The 12369-nt window shown below is 41.2% G+C and overlaps 1 protein-coding gene across 1 annotated transcript; it reads right to left on the bottom strand.

The window, feature by feature from the left end:
• Window positions 1-7673: 7673 nt before the first annotated feature.
• On the bottom strand, window positions 7674-10428 carry C1H11orf91 (chromosome 1 C11orf91 homolog). The gene is made up of 2 exons (XM_060754918.2): window positions 10008-10428; window positions 7674-7759 (listed from the first exon to the last, which is right to left on the bottom strand). The coding sequence occupies exons 1-2, from the start codon at window positions 10426-10428 to the stop codon at window positions 7674-7676; spliced, it is 507 nt and encodes a 168-aa protein (XP_060610901.2).
• Between the last annotated feature and the right edge of the window lie 1941 nt (window positions 10429-12369).

The raw sequence follows: 12369 nt of genomic DNA, 5'->3' as shown, positions 1-12369 counted from the left end.
CCCTGGAAGAAGACCCATGTAGGGGCCATTCAGTTGGAATTGCCTGATTTTTCTGCCCACAGGGATATTTTTGCTGCTACTGAAGGAACATTCAAAGGAATGGTGGTCTTAATGAAACTTTTCCTTGATTTAAGTCTATTGGGAGGAGGCTTATAGTCATACAGTGGGTGGCTTTCACAGGAGCTGAGGAGCCTTCTAATCAAGGTGAAAGAAGAAAGTCTGTCAGCAGGCATATTCAGCAGCTGAGTAAGACAATGCCAGGGCTGATGTTCTTATTAATCTTGGGTCTGCACCCCATGTGGTATCAGCAAGTTTTCGCAGGATATTATTGCGTGCAGCTAATTTGTGCTTGGTATTTACACAGTGTTTCCTAAATATTAGTGATCATTCTAAGGTGATGCCAAGTTATTTAGGGTGAGAACAGTGTTTAAACTCTTGGCATTCCCAGGTAACTTTCAATTTCCTGTTGGGTTTACGATTATGTAGGTGGAAAGTATACACTTGTGTCTTGACAGGGTTAGGCTTCAGGTAATTATCTTTGCAGTAGCTGGAGACATCTTTCAAGGCATTCGTAAGTTGTCTTTCAACTGTTTCAAAGTCTTTTGCTTGTATTAGGCCAAGGTCATCAGCATATATAAAGGTAGATCATTCTTTTGCCTCCTCAGTCTACTTTTCCTGCCCTGAAACTCCACATAGAAGCTGCGGTTTTCTAGGAGGGTCTAAATATTTTTTGTAAAATAATAGTCCCGGGTGATATGGTAGACTTTATGCAGCATTTTCCTATGTTGCACTGTGTCATAGGCTGCTGTAAGGTCTACAAAAGCTGTTCCCGTAATGCAACCTTTCTCATATTCTTACTTGATATACTTGGCCTGGTTAAGAATTTGAGCTATACAGTTTTTTTCCTGGTCTGAAGCTTAGTTGTTGTTCAATAAGCTAGTGCTTAATAACAGGGCCTAGTCGATTAAATACCACCCTCTTCTATAATTTATACAGATGGAATATGAGAGATATTGGTTGGTAGTTCTTGGCATTGGAGGAGTCATTACCAGGTTTTAAAATGGCAATAATCTTAGTTTTCCTCCATAGGCTGGGAATCTGTTTGTGTGCCAAGCATTGATTGTAAAATTGCAAAAGCCAGTTTTCAGCTTTGGATCCAAGTGTTTGATTTGCTTCATCATTAAGTCATCTAGGCCAGGTGCTTTACCAGTTTTGCATTGCTTAATAGCTTCTCAACAGTAAGAACTGACCACGGAACAACAGACTGGTTCAAGATTGGGAAAGGCGTACGGCAAAGCTGCATACTCTCACCCAACCTTTTTAACTTGTACGCAGAACACATCATGCGATGTGCGGGGCTTGATGAATGCAAAGCTGGGGTGAAACTTGCTGGAAGAAACATTAACAACCTCAGATATGCAGATGACACCACTCTGATGGCCGAAAGTGAGGAGGAGCTGAGGAGCTGAAAGAAGAAAGCGCAAAAGCTGGGTTGCAGCTAAACATAAAAAAAACCCCAAGATCATGGCAACAAGAATGACTGACAACTGGAAAATAGAGGGAGAAAATGTGGAGGCTGTGACAGACTTTGTATTTCTAGGTGCAAAGATTACTGCAGATGCAGACTGTGGCCAGGAAATCAGACAACGCTTACTTCTTGGGAGGAGAGCAATGTCCAATCTCGATAAAATAGTAAAGAGTAGAGACATCACACTGGCAACAAAGATCCGCATAGTCAAAGCCATGGTATTCCCTGTAGTAACCTATGGATGTGAGAGCTGGACCTTAGGGAAGGCTGAGCGAAGGAAAATAGATGCTTTTGAACTGTGGTGTTGGAGGAACTGTGGTGTTAGAGAGTGCCTTGGACTGCGAGAAGATCCAACCAGTCCATCCTCCAGGAAATAAAGCTCGACTGTTCATTGGAGGGAAGGATACTAGAGACAAAGTTGAAGTACTTTGGCCACATCATGAGGAGACAGCAAAGCCTAGAGAAGACAATTATGCTGGGGAAAGTGGAAGGTAAAAGGAAGAGGGGCCGACGAAGCGCAAGATGGATGGATGGCATCCTTGAAGTGATTGGACTGACCTTGAAGGAGCTGGGGGTGGTGACGGCCGACAGGGAGCTCTGGCATGGGCTGGTCCATGAGGTCACGAAGAGTTGGAGATGACTGAACGAACGAACAACAATAGCTTCTCAGAGTTCTTTCAGGGTTAAAGAAGCTACCGCCCTGTTGATTTTCACCTTTAGTCTGCTACAATTGGTTTTGCCATTTAAAGGTCCTAAAATGTCTTCCCCTTTCAATCCCAGAGACCATAGATGGATTAATTCACAAGGCAGACTTTTAGGGACTGAATATATTATACCTAACAAGTACAGTCTGAAAAGTATAACTGAAAGTACAGGAAGAAAACTGTTTTTCATTCAGTTATTACATGAGGATTTTATCGTTTACTTTCCCAAAATGTCTTCATGTGCTGCTGACCTTGTAAGCATAGCCAAAAGACCATAGGCTGTTTCACGTTTCACACTTATAGCACTATGGTTCCATTTTAATTGACATGGTTGCATCTTAGGGAATTCTGGGGTTTGTTGTTTGGTGGGGCATTAGGCTGAAAATGATGCATGCTGCAAATCCCAGAATTCCATAGGATGAAACCATGGCAGTTAAGTGGAAATATAGCAATATAACTGTAGCATGGAAGGGTCCTAGAACAAAAGGCCTTGCTAAAGTTTTGCAGCTGGTTTTTCAGGTAGTTGTATCTTAGCTGCAATCTCTCTCTCTCAACCTCTCTGTGCCAATTTCTCTATATGTGCATCTATATAACTATGGTGTGTGTATAGAACCTTACGTGTTCTTCAGTCTGAGGAGGAGAAAACATATTGTGAAAAATAATAATAATAATCATCATCATAATAAACTTTTTTTATACCCTGCCTTTCTCCCTGTGGGGATTCAAGGTGACTAACAATTCCACACTTCGACAAGTTTAAAAAGCACAATACAAAAGTTGAACCATAACAGTGTGGTAAAAACAGATTAAAATACAATAAATACATTGAAAATGGTCTTCAAAACTCACATAAGTAAGTAAGTGGGTGGAATTAATATTGCTATCTATTCAATCACTGCTTAAGTCAAAATAAGCTCCTTAAAAGCAAGCTGCCAGAGGAAGAATGTATAAAAGTGTAGAGCTATCACATACAGACGGCAACCTTTCATAAAGAATGGATTCATTTATCGGATTATGGGAAAGATTTGAGTGCCTCGCTGTGTTCTACACTTGATCATGGCCTTTTGTTCTTCACTGATCATCATGTTTAGAGTGTAAATAATGATCAGTGAAGAACAATAGGCCATGGCCAAGTGCAGAACACAGCGAGGGACTTATAGACAGTTGCTTTTCCCATTTTAGAAAAGGGATGCTGTGTCAGAAAGCCGAAACACTTCCCACCTCTTAAAAGTGGCAATAACCTGGGTTCTTGTGCAATGGAAAACATTGCCTTCTTGGTGTATGAATGACCCTTTAATTCTCTTGACTATTGCACGTGTTTATTTAAAAAGAAAAAGCTATGAGAAATATAGACAAGGTGAGTACTGGATCCCCTGATCTCAGGATGTGACCCCTTTTTTCACGGCAAGTGAAAGGCAAAAATAATTTCATTGGAAATATTACCCATTCACCCACATTACTATGCATATGCCTGTCTTACAGGCATCTTTGTAGGAGCTACTGTACAATATTTAAAGCTGAACTTGGATACTTCCTTTGGTTATACTACCACTCCCAACTTATTTTAAATCCAGGGCGTGGAAAAGTGTTAAAAACAGAGCAAGAAAATATATTGGAAAATAACACCTACTTATTCATTTGTTCAGTGAAGTGTACATTATTTGGATTGCATGCTCTGGTTGATGCTTAATGTACTATGCTAAATGACAACACAAGCACCCACCTGCTGTGATGATATCACCAAGAGACATCCTTAGATTACAAGGATGGACCCTGAAATTTCCTAGCCTGGGATGTTGCGGAACTGTTCAAAAGAGCTACAGCTACAGCTATATTGTTAACTGCATGCAGCACCCTTGTTGCAACCACTCCATTGTCTGCTATAAAGCCAAATATGGTTCATATCCAGGTTATTTGAAGGATTAGATTTTTTCATATAACCCTGTCCAGTTTCTACAATTTTCAGGGGAGAGCATTATCATTTCTGTTACATTCTCATGCATGTTTGCTGGAAACTAGGCTTGTGTGCCAGTCTGATTTTCCTTTGGCCAATCCAGCTTCTTCGGTTTGGTCAGATGGCTGTAACAGCAAGGGCTCAGCCGTCACAATTTTCTGTCCATAAGGGCACCACATGGCAACTGATCATGGCTCCTCCTCCTCTTTTCAGGAGCATGTGGTGCGCAAAGAGGCTGCCGCTGCGTGCTCCTCCTCGCACGGTGTTTCCCTGTGAGCCCTGCCTGTTGGGCCAGTCGGAATAGAAGAACGCTGTGACGTGTTTTATGCAAGCTTCTTTAACCCTGTTGATAAAACCCAGGTTCCCTTGAAGGGAAGAAAGGAAAGGGTCCCAGGAAGGATGTTTCCTTAACCTTGTTGCTGAAACCCAGGCTCCCTTTTTTGCATATTTCTAATATGAAGACAGTGGAAGTATTCATCTTGCATTTGTTCTCCTACACCTACTTTCTAGGCATGTGGAGTGATCACAAGATTTGATTTAGACCTTGATTTGGAAAGCAACTACATCCAGCTCAGGTCTGGATCTGGATCTTTATTCAAATATTCAGGTCCTCAGGTCTCCCATGTTCAATAGGAAACATGTTGCACTTGTGGAAGTTACGTTGAACTAATTCTAGAATGTTAGATTAAAGTCATTGGACAGATTGTATTATTGTCAGTGGAAGATACAACATGCAACATATGTGAAATATTGATGCCAGGCTGGGGGGGGGGGGGGGGGGGAGGGCTTGAGGGGCTTCAGCCTCCCTCGAAATTCTCAGAGTGGTCCGCAAGAAGGCCTTACTGGTACATTACTTAAACTGTTATGTTTATTCATATCATGATCTGATCACCATGCTCAATATATCCCATATGCATGGGAGTATTGGGATAACGATACAAAAGGTTTGCTAGGGAAGATCCTCAGTCCTCCCCCCCCCCCCCCCGAATCAAACTCAGCCCCCTCTGAATCAAAATCCTGGCTATGGGGCTGGTGCCAGGTGATTCATGTATTGGCAGGAGAAATGGGAAGTTACAACAGATCATTGATTACTGCAAAGGTAAAACTTCCAAAAGTAGGAAACAACTTGAAAGCATGCAACAAAAGTTTCCAAGTGTTGAAGTATTGTTGCATACTGCCATCTAGTGTATAATGCAGGGTTTCTACAATGTAATTCCGAATCTTGCCCATATTCAGAACTGTACTTCACTCCTGTTGTTTCTCCAACAGAGAAGAAAGTATAGGAATGAGCTACAAAATCCCTGGAAAACAGAGAGGAGGAATGAGAGAACACAGAAAACATGCGTCCAGTGAAGATGTGTGTAGATAGGAAAGCAAAGGCTGCAAATGCAACTAGGTTAGGGGTGGGTGATGTTGGCAGGTCTGGGATTTCCAAGACTCCCAAAACTATTGCCTCCAGGATGCCTATGGGGTTTTTTTTAAAAAAATGTGAACCACTGTGGCTTACTTAAAAAATGAATCACCGATCCCTGGGGCTTCCGAATAAAATGATTCACACATTTTTTTGGTTGACAAATAAAAAATAGCAGTCCAGAGAATCGGCGTGTGTGGTGTATGTGTGTGTTAGGGATGTAAAAAACAACATTGGTACACTAAATGAATATTTGGGATTTCAATTTTCTGGATGAGGGATGCTCATCCTATATTGAGCTCTATGAAACAACACTTGGAATTGATATATGGCTGGGTCTACACTGCCATATAATCCAGATTATCAAAGCAGATGATCCCCATTATCTGCTTTGAACTGTATTATATGTGTCTACACTGCCATATAATCCAGTTCAAAGCAGATAATCTGGATTTCATATGGCAGTATATATCCAGCCTAAACCAACTTCCTATGTTCCTAATATAGGGTAAAATCAGATAATATTTTAACATGTTTGTTTCCAAGTGATGAAAGGCACATGTTTTCATCTCGTGCAATTTTCCTCACATATGTATTTTGTATTTAGTGTATTATGCTTTGTGACAAGGTTTAATTTTCAGATTAGATTGCTGAGGCATGGATCTTTGCTTTGTAGCAATACAATGGGTTAATCATAGGGAATATGCATGTCTCATAACATATAGTTTTACCCATATATATGTTAAACAATCCTTAAAAACTTCAGCAACTCAATGATGTCAACTATTCTCAAACTCTCAAGCATCTTACAGTCATCAAGCAGTCTATGCACATACTCCTGAGTATGCTATTCACTTCCTAAGCATGTAATGTAACATAAATGCACATAAATGCACAATTATTGAGATTTAACTTCAATAATATATTGGTCTTACCGCCATGTGGCCAGTGTAATGTAATTGCAATTTGACACCACTTTAATTGGCAAAAGGAGTCTCTGGTGGCACAGTGGATTAAACCCTGGTGCAAGCAGGACTGAAGACTGACAGGTCAGAGTTTCGAATCCAGGAAGAGTTCAGATGAGCTCCCTCTGTCAGCTCCAGCTCTCCATGCAGGGACATGAGAGAATCCTCCCACAAGGATGATAAAGCATTAAACAATCAGGTTTTTTTTTGTCGTGTCAGGAGCGACCGCTCCTGTTGTGAGAGAATTGGCCGTCTGCAAGGACGTTGCCCAGGGGACGCCAGGATGATTTGATGTTTTATCATCCTTGTGGGAGGCTTCTCTCATGTCCCCGCATGGGGAGCTGGAGCTGATAGAGGGAGCTCATCCGCCTCTCCCCGGATTTGAAACTGTGACCTGTCGGTCTTCAGTCCTGCCGGCACAGGGCTTTAACCCATTGTGCCACCGGGGGCTCCATAACAATCAGGTGTCCCCTGGGCAACATCTTTGCATACAGCCAATTCACCAGAAGTGACTAGCAATTTCTCAAGTTGCTCCTGACACACACACACACACAAAAATGACTTTAACTGCCATATCTCAATGCTATGTAATCATGGGAGTTGTAGTTTTAACCTTCTCTGCCAAAAAGTGCTGGTGTTTCATCAAACTACAAATGGCAGGATCCCATAGCATTGAGCCATGGCAGTTAAAGTGGTACCAAATTGCATTTATTCTACAGTGTAGATGCACCCTAGTATTCTGGAAGACCAGGGTTCAAATCTCTGCTAGCCATGGAAAGCCACTGGATAATAAAGACAGTGGCAATAGTCCTCTGAATAAATGTTTTCTTAAAAATCCCCTATATGTTAGGGTCAGCATAACACAGAGGTGACTTGAAGGCCCATAAGAACAGCATTAATGTGATGAACACACAAGCAGATACTGGAAAATTATCAGCCTGAAACATTAGATAAGCTTGTATTTGAAATATACAATACTGGAAAATGTACAAAATGTTAACTGAAGAATAAGTTGTAAATTTCCATTTTGTCAAGAGTTGAAGAAAATATGTAGTCATTAAAATGATACATAATGTCAATAGAATCATGTAAGATCAGATGTAAATAATTCTCATGATGGAGGTGATTTTTTCTTCATTGTCAATCCTGTTATTACATCATCTGTCTTCTCATCCTTCAGAGCCTTAAGAAGCTTATCTAGAAAAAATTGAATTTAACATTAATTGTCCATAAATACTAGTGTACAATAATTTGGTAAAATAATGTAAACAACATTTGTCAGAATCATATATCAAGTTAAAGGGGAGGGAAAAGAGTAACTGGTTTTTGCGGAGACAAAATCATAAATATTACTGTCAGAGAAAAGGCAGAGTTTGGAAATTTTACTTTGTTGGAGTACAGCTTTCATAACCCAGCTGTCTGGAGAATTTTGCGTCATGGCCCAAAAAAGCAAACCCTTCCAAATTCTGTGGAAATCTTTGTTATGTGGTTCAAAGAAATCTGCTCATGGGATCACCCTTGGGATCTGACATCAATTCAGGCATTCCCTTCTTCTCAGCTCCCGGTTAAACCCTTGTGCCGGTGGGACTGAAGACCGACAGGTTGCAGGTTTGAATCTGGGAAGAGTGTGGATGAGCTCCTTCTGTCAGCTCCAGCTCCCCATGTGGGGACATGAAAGAAGCCTCCCACAAAGATGGTAAAACATCAAAACATCTGTGCATCCCCTGGGCAACATCCTTGCAGACAGCCAATTCTCTCACACCAGAAGCGACTTGCAGTTTCTCAAGTAGCGCCTGACACGAAAGAAAAGCAAAGCTCCTGATTCAGCAAAAAAGGAAGTTCTTATGTGGAACATAACACAATACAGTTTTGCTTTTAAGGATAGGGTTTCTTGGTGACCTATTGTGCCCCTTCCTAAGGGAAGAATTTTGGTTGCTTAATTTTTTTTTGGAAAAACTCAAAATTGTCTTCACAAATTTGGTGGAAAGACTAATAGGATACGTGAAAGAATGCAAAAAAACAAAAAAACAAAAACAGATCAATCCATCCAGACTGAGGACTTGGGTCCGGAAGGTTTTTAAGACCTGTGAAGTCAACCCTGTTTCAAGTTCCAAGTTCATTTTACCACAATTTCCCCCTCACAGTTTCACCCTCTCTAGCAGCATGGAAGAGAAATCGAACAGTGCAAGTGACTGAGTTTTACTCACTCCACTCTTCATGTTACTTCATAAACAGGACAGAAAAAATGAAACAAAGAAAAAAAAAAAGAAAAAAATGCCTCGCTTTCACACAGGAGGGGATCTTATATAAGTCCCTGCTAACAACAGGAAAGAGAATTTTTTTGTCCATTTCCTTTACATCTGAGACCTTGCCACCCTTCTGAAGGTTTCTTCAAAGTTTGCAACCCACAACATGCTATTGGGAAAGAGCGCTGAATATATTGTTCCCCTCTTTCCAGATAGAAAATGACATCATGTCCCTCCCCCACCCTATAGCATTCAATTTTGGGAAAAAGTTCCTGCAGTCTAGGATTTCTGGGAGTTGAAGGCCAAAACATCTGGGGAATCACATAATCTTGCTCCTCCGGTAGGCACTGTGACACCAGCAGGTCAACTGGGAGCCAAATGGTTGCTCAACATCTGTCTTCAATTCATTTAAAAGGTCTCTGTGTCTTGAGATGAATATTTGGTTGCCATCTCCTATGAGGACTCAGTCCCCCCTTGGGGGTTGAGAAGGGTGGGGTAGAAATGCAAGAAATAAATAAATAAATAAATAAACTACCACCTCCCACTCCTAGAATGATGGATATGGCCTCCTAAATAACATTTACTTCATTAGTTGCATAGAGTGCCATATGTCACTTCATGCTTCTGATTAAATGCATAATGAAGTCCATAAAAACCTATGAAAGTGTGCAGTCCGTGAAAGCTCATACATTTCCCAAGGATTCAATCATCCATGACTTGACAGTGTCTCCCTCAAAAAAACAAACAAACAAACAAAAAACCCCCAAAAGCTAACCTTGATTTTTTTTTTACATTTTATATAAGGGGCACCATGAACTATGCCATTGCATATGATGGGACTTGACCATCCATGAATGTTGGTGTCCACAGGGGAACTTGGAAGCAAACCTCAGTAGAGGACAACTTAATTTCTCAGTTTCAAAGGTATGATCCCTTATCTTTGCATTGAAATCACATAGAATATGGAGCAAACTTATTTTATGTTGCTCAAGAGATTACACATGAATTAATATAATCAAATTACAAGACAAAAAATCCTGTCTAAATATTAGGCTGAACTTCCTAATAGTAAAAGCTGCACTGGAACTGATGGCCCTTGAGTCCTTTCCTCTGTGGTTCTACCATTTTATTCTGTGTTATTTTGTTTTTGTAGATTTTTCTATGATGAACCTCTGGGGCGCATGCATTGGGTTACTCACACTGCTGTGGATCTGAGCCGTCTCCAGTGAGTGCCAGCAATTCTAGCTCCTTCAGACGGATGCCAAGCTCACAGATCTCCCCATCTGGCTGTTGCTGCTGATGTACCGTAGTCCCATACTGAGGGGTGGTCTCAGCAGCAGGACAGAAGAACCGCAATGGCTCATATGGGATGGGGGCCAGACCTGCTGGCCAAGCAGGTGGGCAGCAGCGGTCATTGGCTGGCGGGAGAATCCCAAGCCCAGGTGGAGGTCTCTGGGGCCCAGTTGGTCCCACTTCACCCCCTCGCAACGGCACAAAAAGCTTCCGCCAGAGGCTGCAGTCAGCTAGGGTGGTGTTTTGTGCCGTTCGGTCATAGAGGGAAGGAAAGTAGAGAGGGGGTGGTGGCCGAGGGGTTGGAGGGGGCTGTTGCTGATGACTCATGGGGCTTCTTCTGATGGCTAGCGGCCACTCATGCCACCATGGAAACCATGGAATCTGGAAGAATTCATGGGTTTTAGTGTTCTACATAAGGCAATGCTCTATAACAGTGATTTCCAGCCTATAATCCTGCAGGGACAGTGCGAATGGCACAGTTTACGGATCTGTTTCTAGATTCAAATGGCAGATTACAATTCTCTGCAGAGCTCTAAAGCAGGGATGAGGAATGTGCAGGTCTCCAGATATTGTTGGACTCACATTGATGCCTTGCCACCAGCATTACCCAGTGGAAAGGAACAATGGAATTTATGGTCCAGAAATATCTGTAGGGCCACATCTTTTCCTGAAAGCTTTTGGAACTGGAGCATCTCTTTGACTTATAAATCTGTCAAGAGAGGGATTTTCAAAGTCTCTGATGGCATTTTTCACTTGCTGAAAACATAGTTTGTTTCAGCAAAACTTCAACCAGAACATTGATTATTTTGTTGCCTCTCCTTTTATTGCTGCATTTTTCTGTTTTGTAGTTTGTACTGTTTTGTGTATATTGTATGTATTTACCATTTTAAAAGATAGCCACGTTGTTCTGAAACAGCCTGAAAGGGATCTTGTAGCACTTTTGAGACTAAGAAAAAGAACTTTGAAGCATAGGCTTTCATAGATGGAGCCTACTTAGTTTGGTTTGTTAGCTGCCTTTAATTCTGAGCTAGAAGGAAAGCCAAATATATTCTCAATAAAATAAATAAGCAAAATGTTGCACCATGATATTCTACAGTACTTAGAAAGATGACAGATGAATGAATACAGAGGTAAATGGAAAGGTAGGGAGATTAACCAATGGATTCTAGGCTTCAGCAAACAGGATAGAGCAAGGATCATTAGAGGCAAGGAGAACATTTAGTTCATATTTCAGTGAACTCTCTGGGTCTTCTCATCAATTTTCTGTCATATAAATGAATGGTTCTCATTCACATTGGTGGAGAATTCAGAACGATTGTACCTGGGCAGAGGTTAAATTACCTTGTGTGTAGCTGTGTATTTTCAGCTCCCTTGCTTTTCTGATTGGCATTTTAGGATCTGTTTTTAGAAAGCATTGGCACTAGAAAAAAGCAAAGACTTGAAACAACTTTAACTTACAAAAGTTAAAGAGGAAATGGCAAAAACTAGGTTACAGTTGAATATTAAAAAAGAAAAAAAAAAACATGTCACCCCTAGTTGTCTCTTCACTTGGCTAAACAGGCCCAGCTCCTTCAACCTTTCCTCATATGTGTCATTTCCCATACCTCCCATCTGCTCTGACCAGCAAAGCTCACCATTGGTTTTGCTGGTCAGAGGATATGGGAGTTACAGTCCAGCAGCATCTAAAGCAGGCACGAGGAAACTTTGGCTCTTCGGGTGTTTTGGATTTCAACTCCCACAATTCCTAATAGCCAGTACACTTGACTCCCACTCTAATTTGAACCCTGTCTATGGAATACAATGTGGGGGAAATTTGGCCTATATCTCAGAATTTTTTGACAGAGAGATCTGAAGTCACAGTTCTCTCTGTCAAAGCTAAGTAAGTATTAGCTTCAAAGTGCTAATACTTACTTTCAAAGGGCTAAACACAGCAAATGGAGTCAGGGGGTGGAAAGCAAGCATTCCCATGGGAACACTGTGGTTTTTTCAGGGGATGGGGTGTTTAGCTACCTGCAAACTGTGTTTATGGTTAGGTTCTTGTGGTTTTTTTTCGGGCTATAGAGCCATGTTCTAGAGGCATTTCTCCTGACGTTTTGACTGCATCTATGGCAAGCATCCTGTGTTTATGGTTTTTCAAATGTGTAAGGGCTAGACTTGTCCTGATAAGCCCTGGATGAGATATACACCGATCAGCTATAGTGTTTTTAATAACTTATTCTGGAATTTCTAGTGAGTTTTTAAAATACGCTGTTTTTGGCTAGATGTGTG

The sequence above is a fragment of the Anolis sagrei genome, chromosome 1, assembly GCF_037176765.1.
Source record: "Anolis sagrei isolate rAnoSag1 chromosome 1, rAnoSag1.mat, whole genome shotgun sequence".
Lineage (NCBI taxonomy): Eukaryota > Metazoa > Chordata > Lepidosauria > Squamata > Dactyloidae > Anolis > Anolis sagrei.
Note: the sequence above shows the minus strand (reverse complement) of the source record. Positions and strands in the feature narration are given on the sequence as shown.

Bases quoted from the DNA above. Each gene is read 5' to 3' on its own strand.
- C1H11orf91 (XM_060754918.2), bottom strand. From the start codon at position 10,428: ATGAGTCATCAGCAACAGCCCCCTCCAACCCCTCGGCCACCACCCCCT. The intron at 7,760-10,007 runs GTGAGTAACCCA...AATTTTTTCTAG, and splicing joins CGGCTCAGATCCACAGCAGT to ATAAGCTTCTTAAGGCTCTG.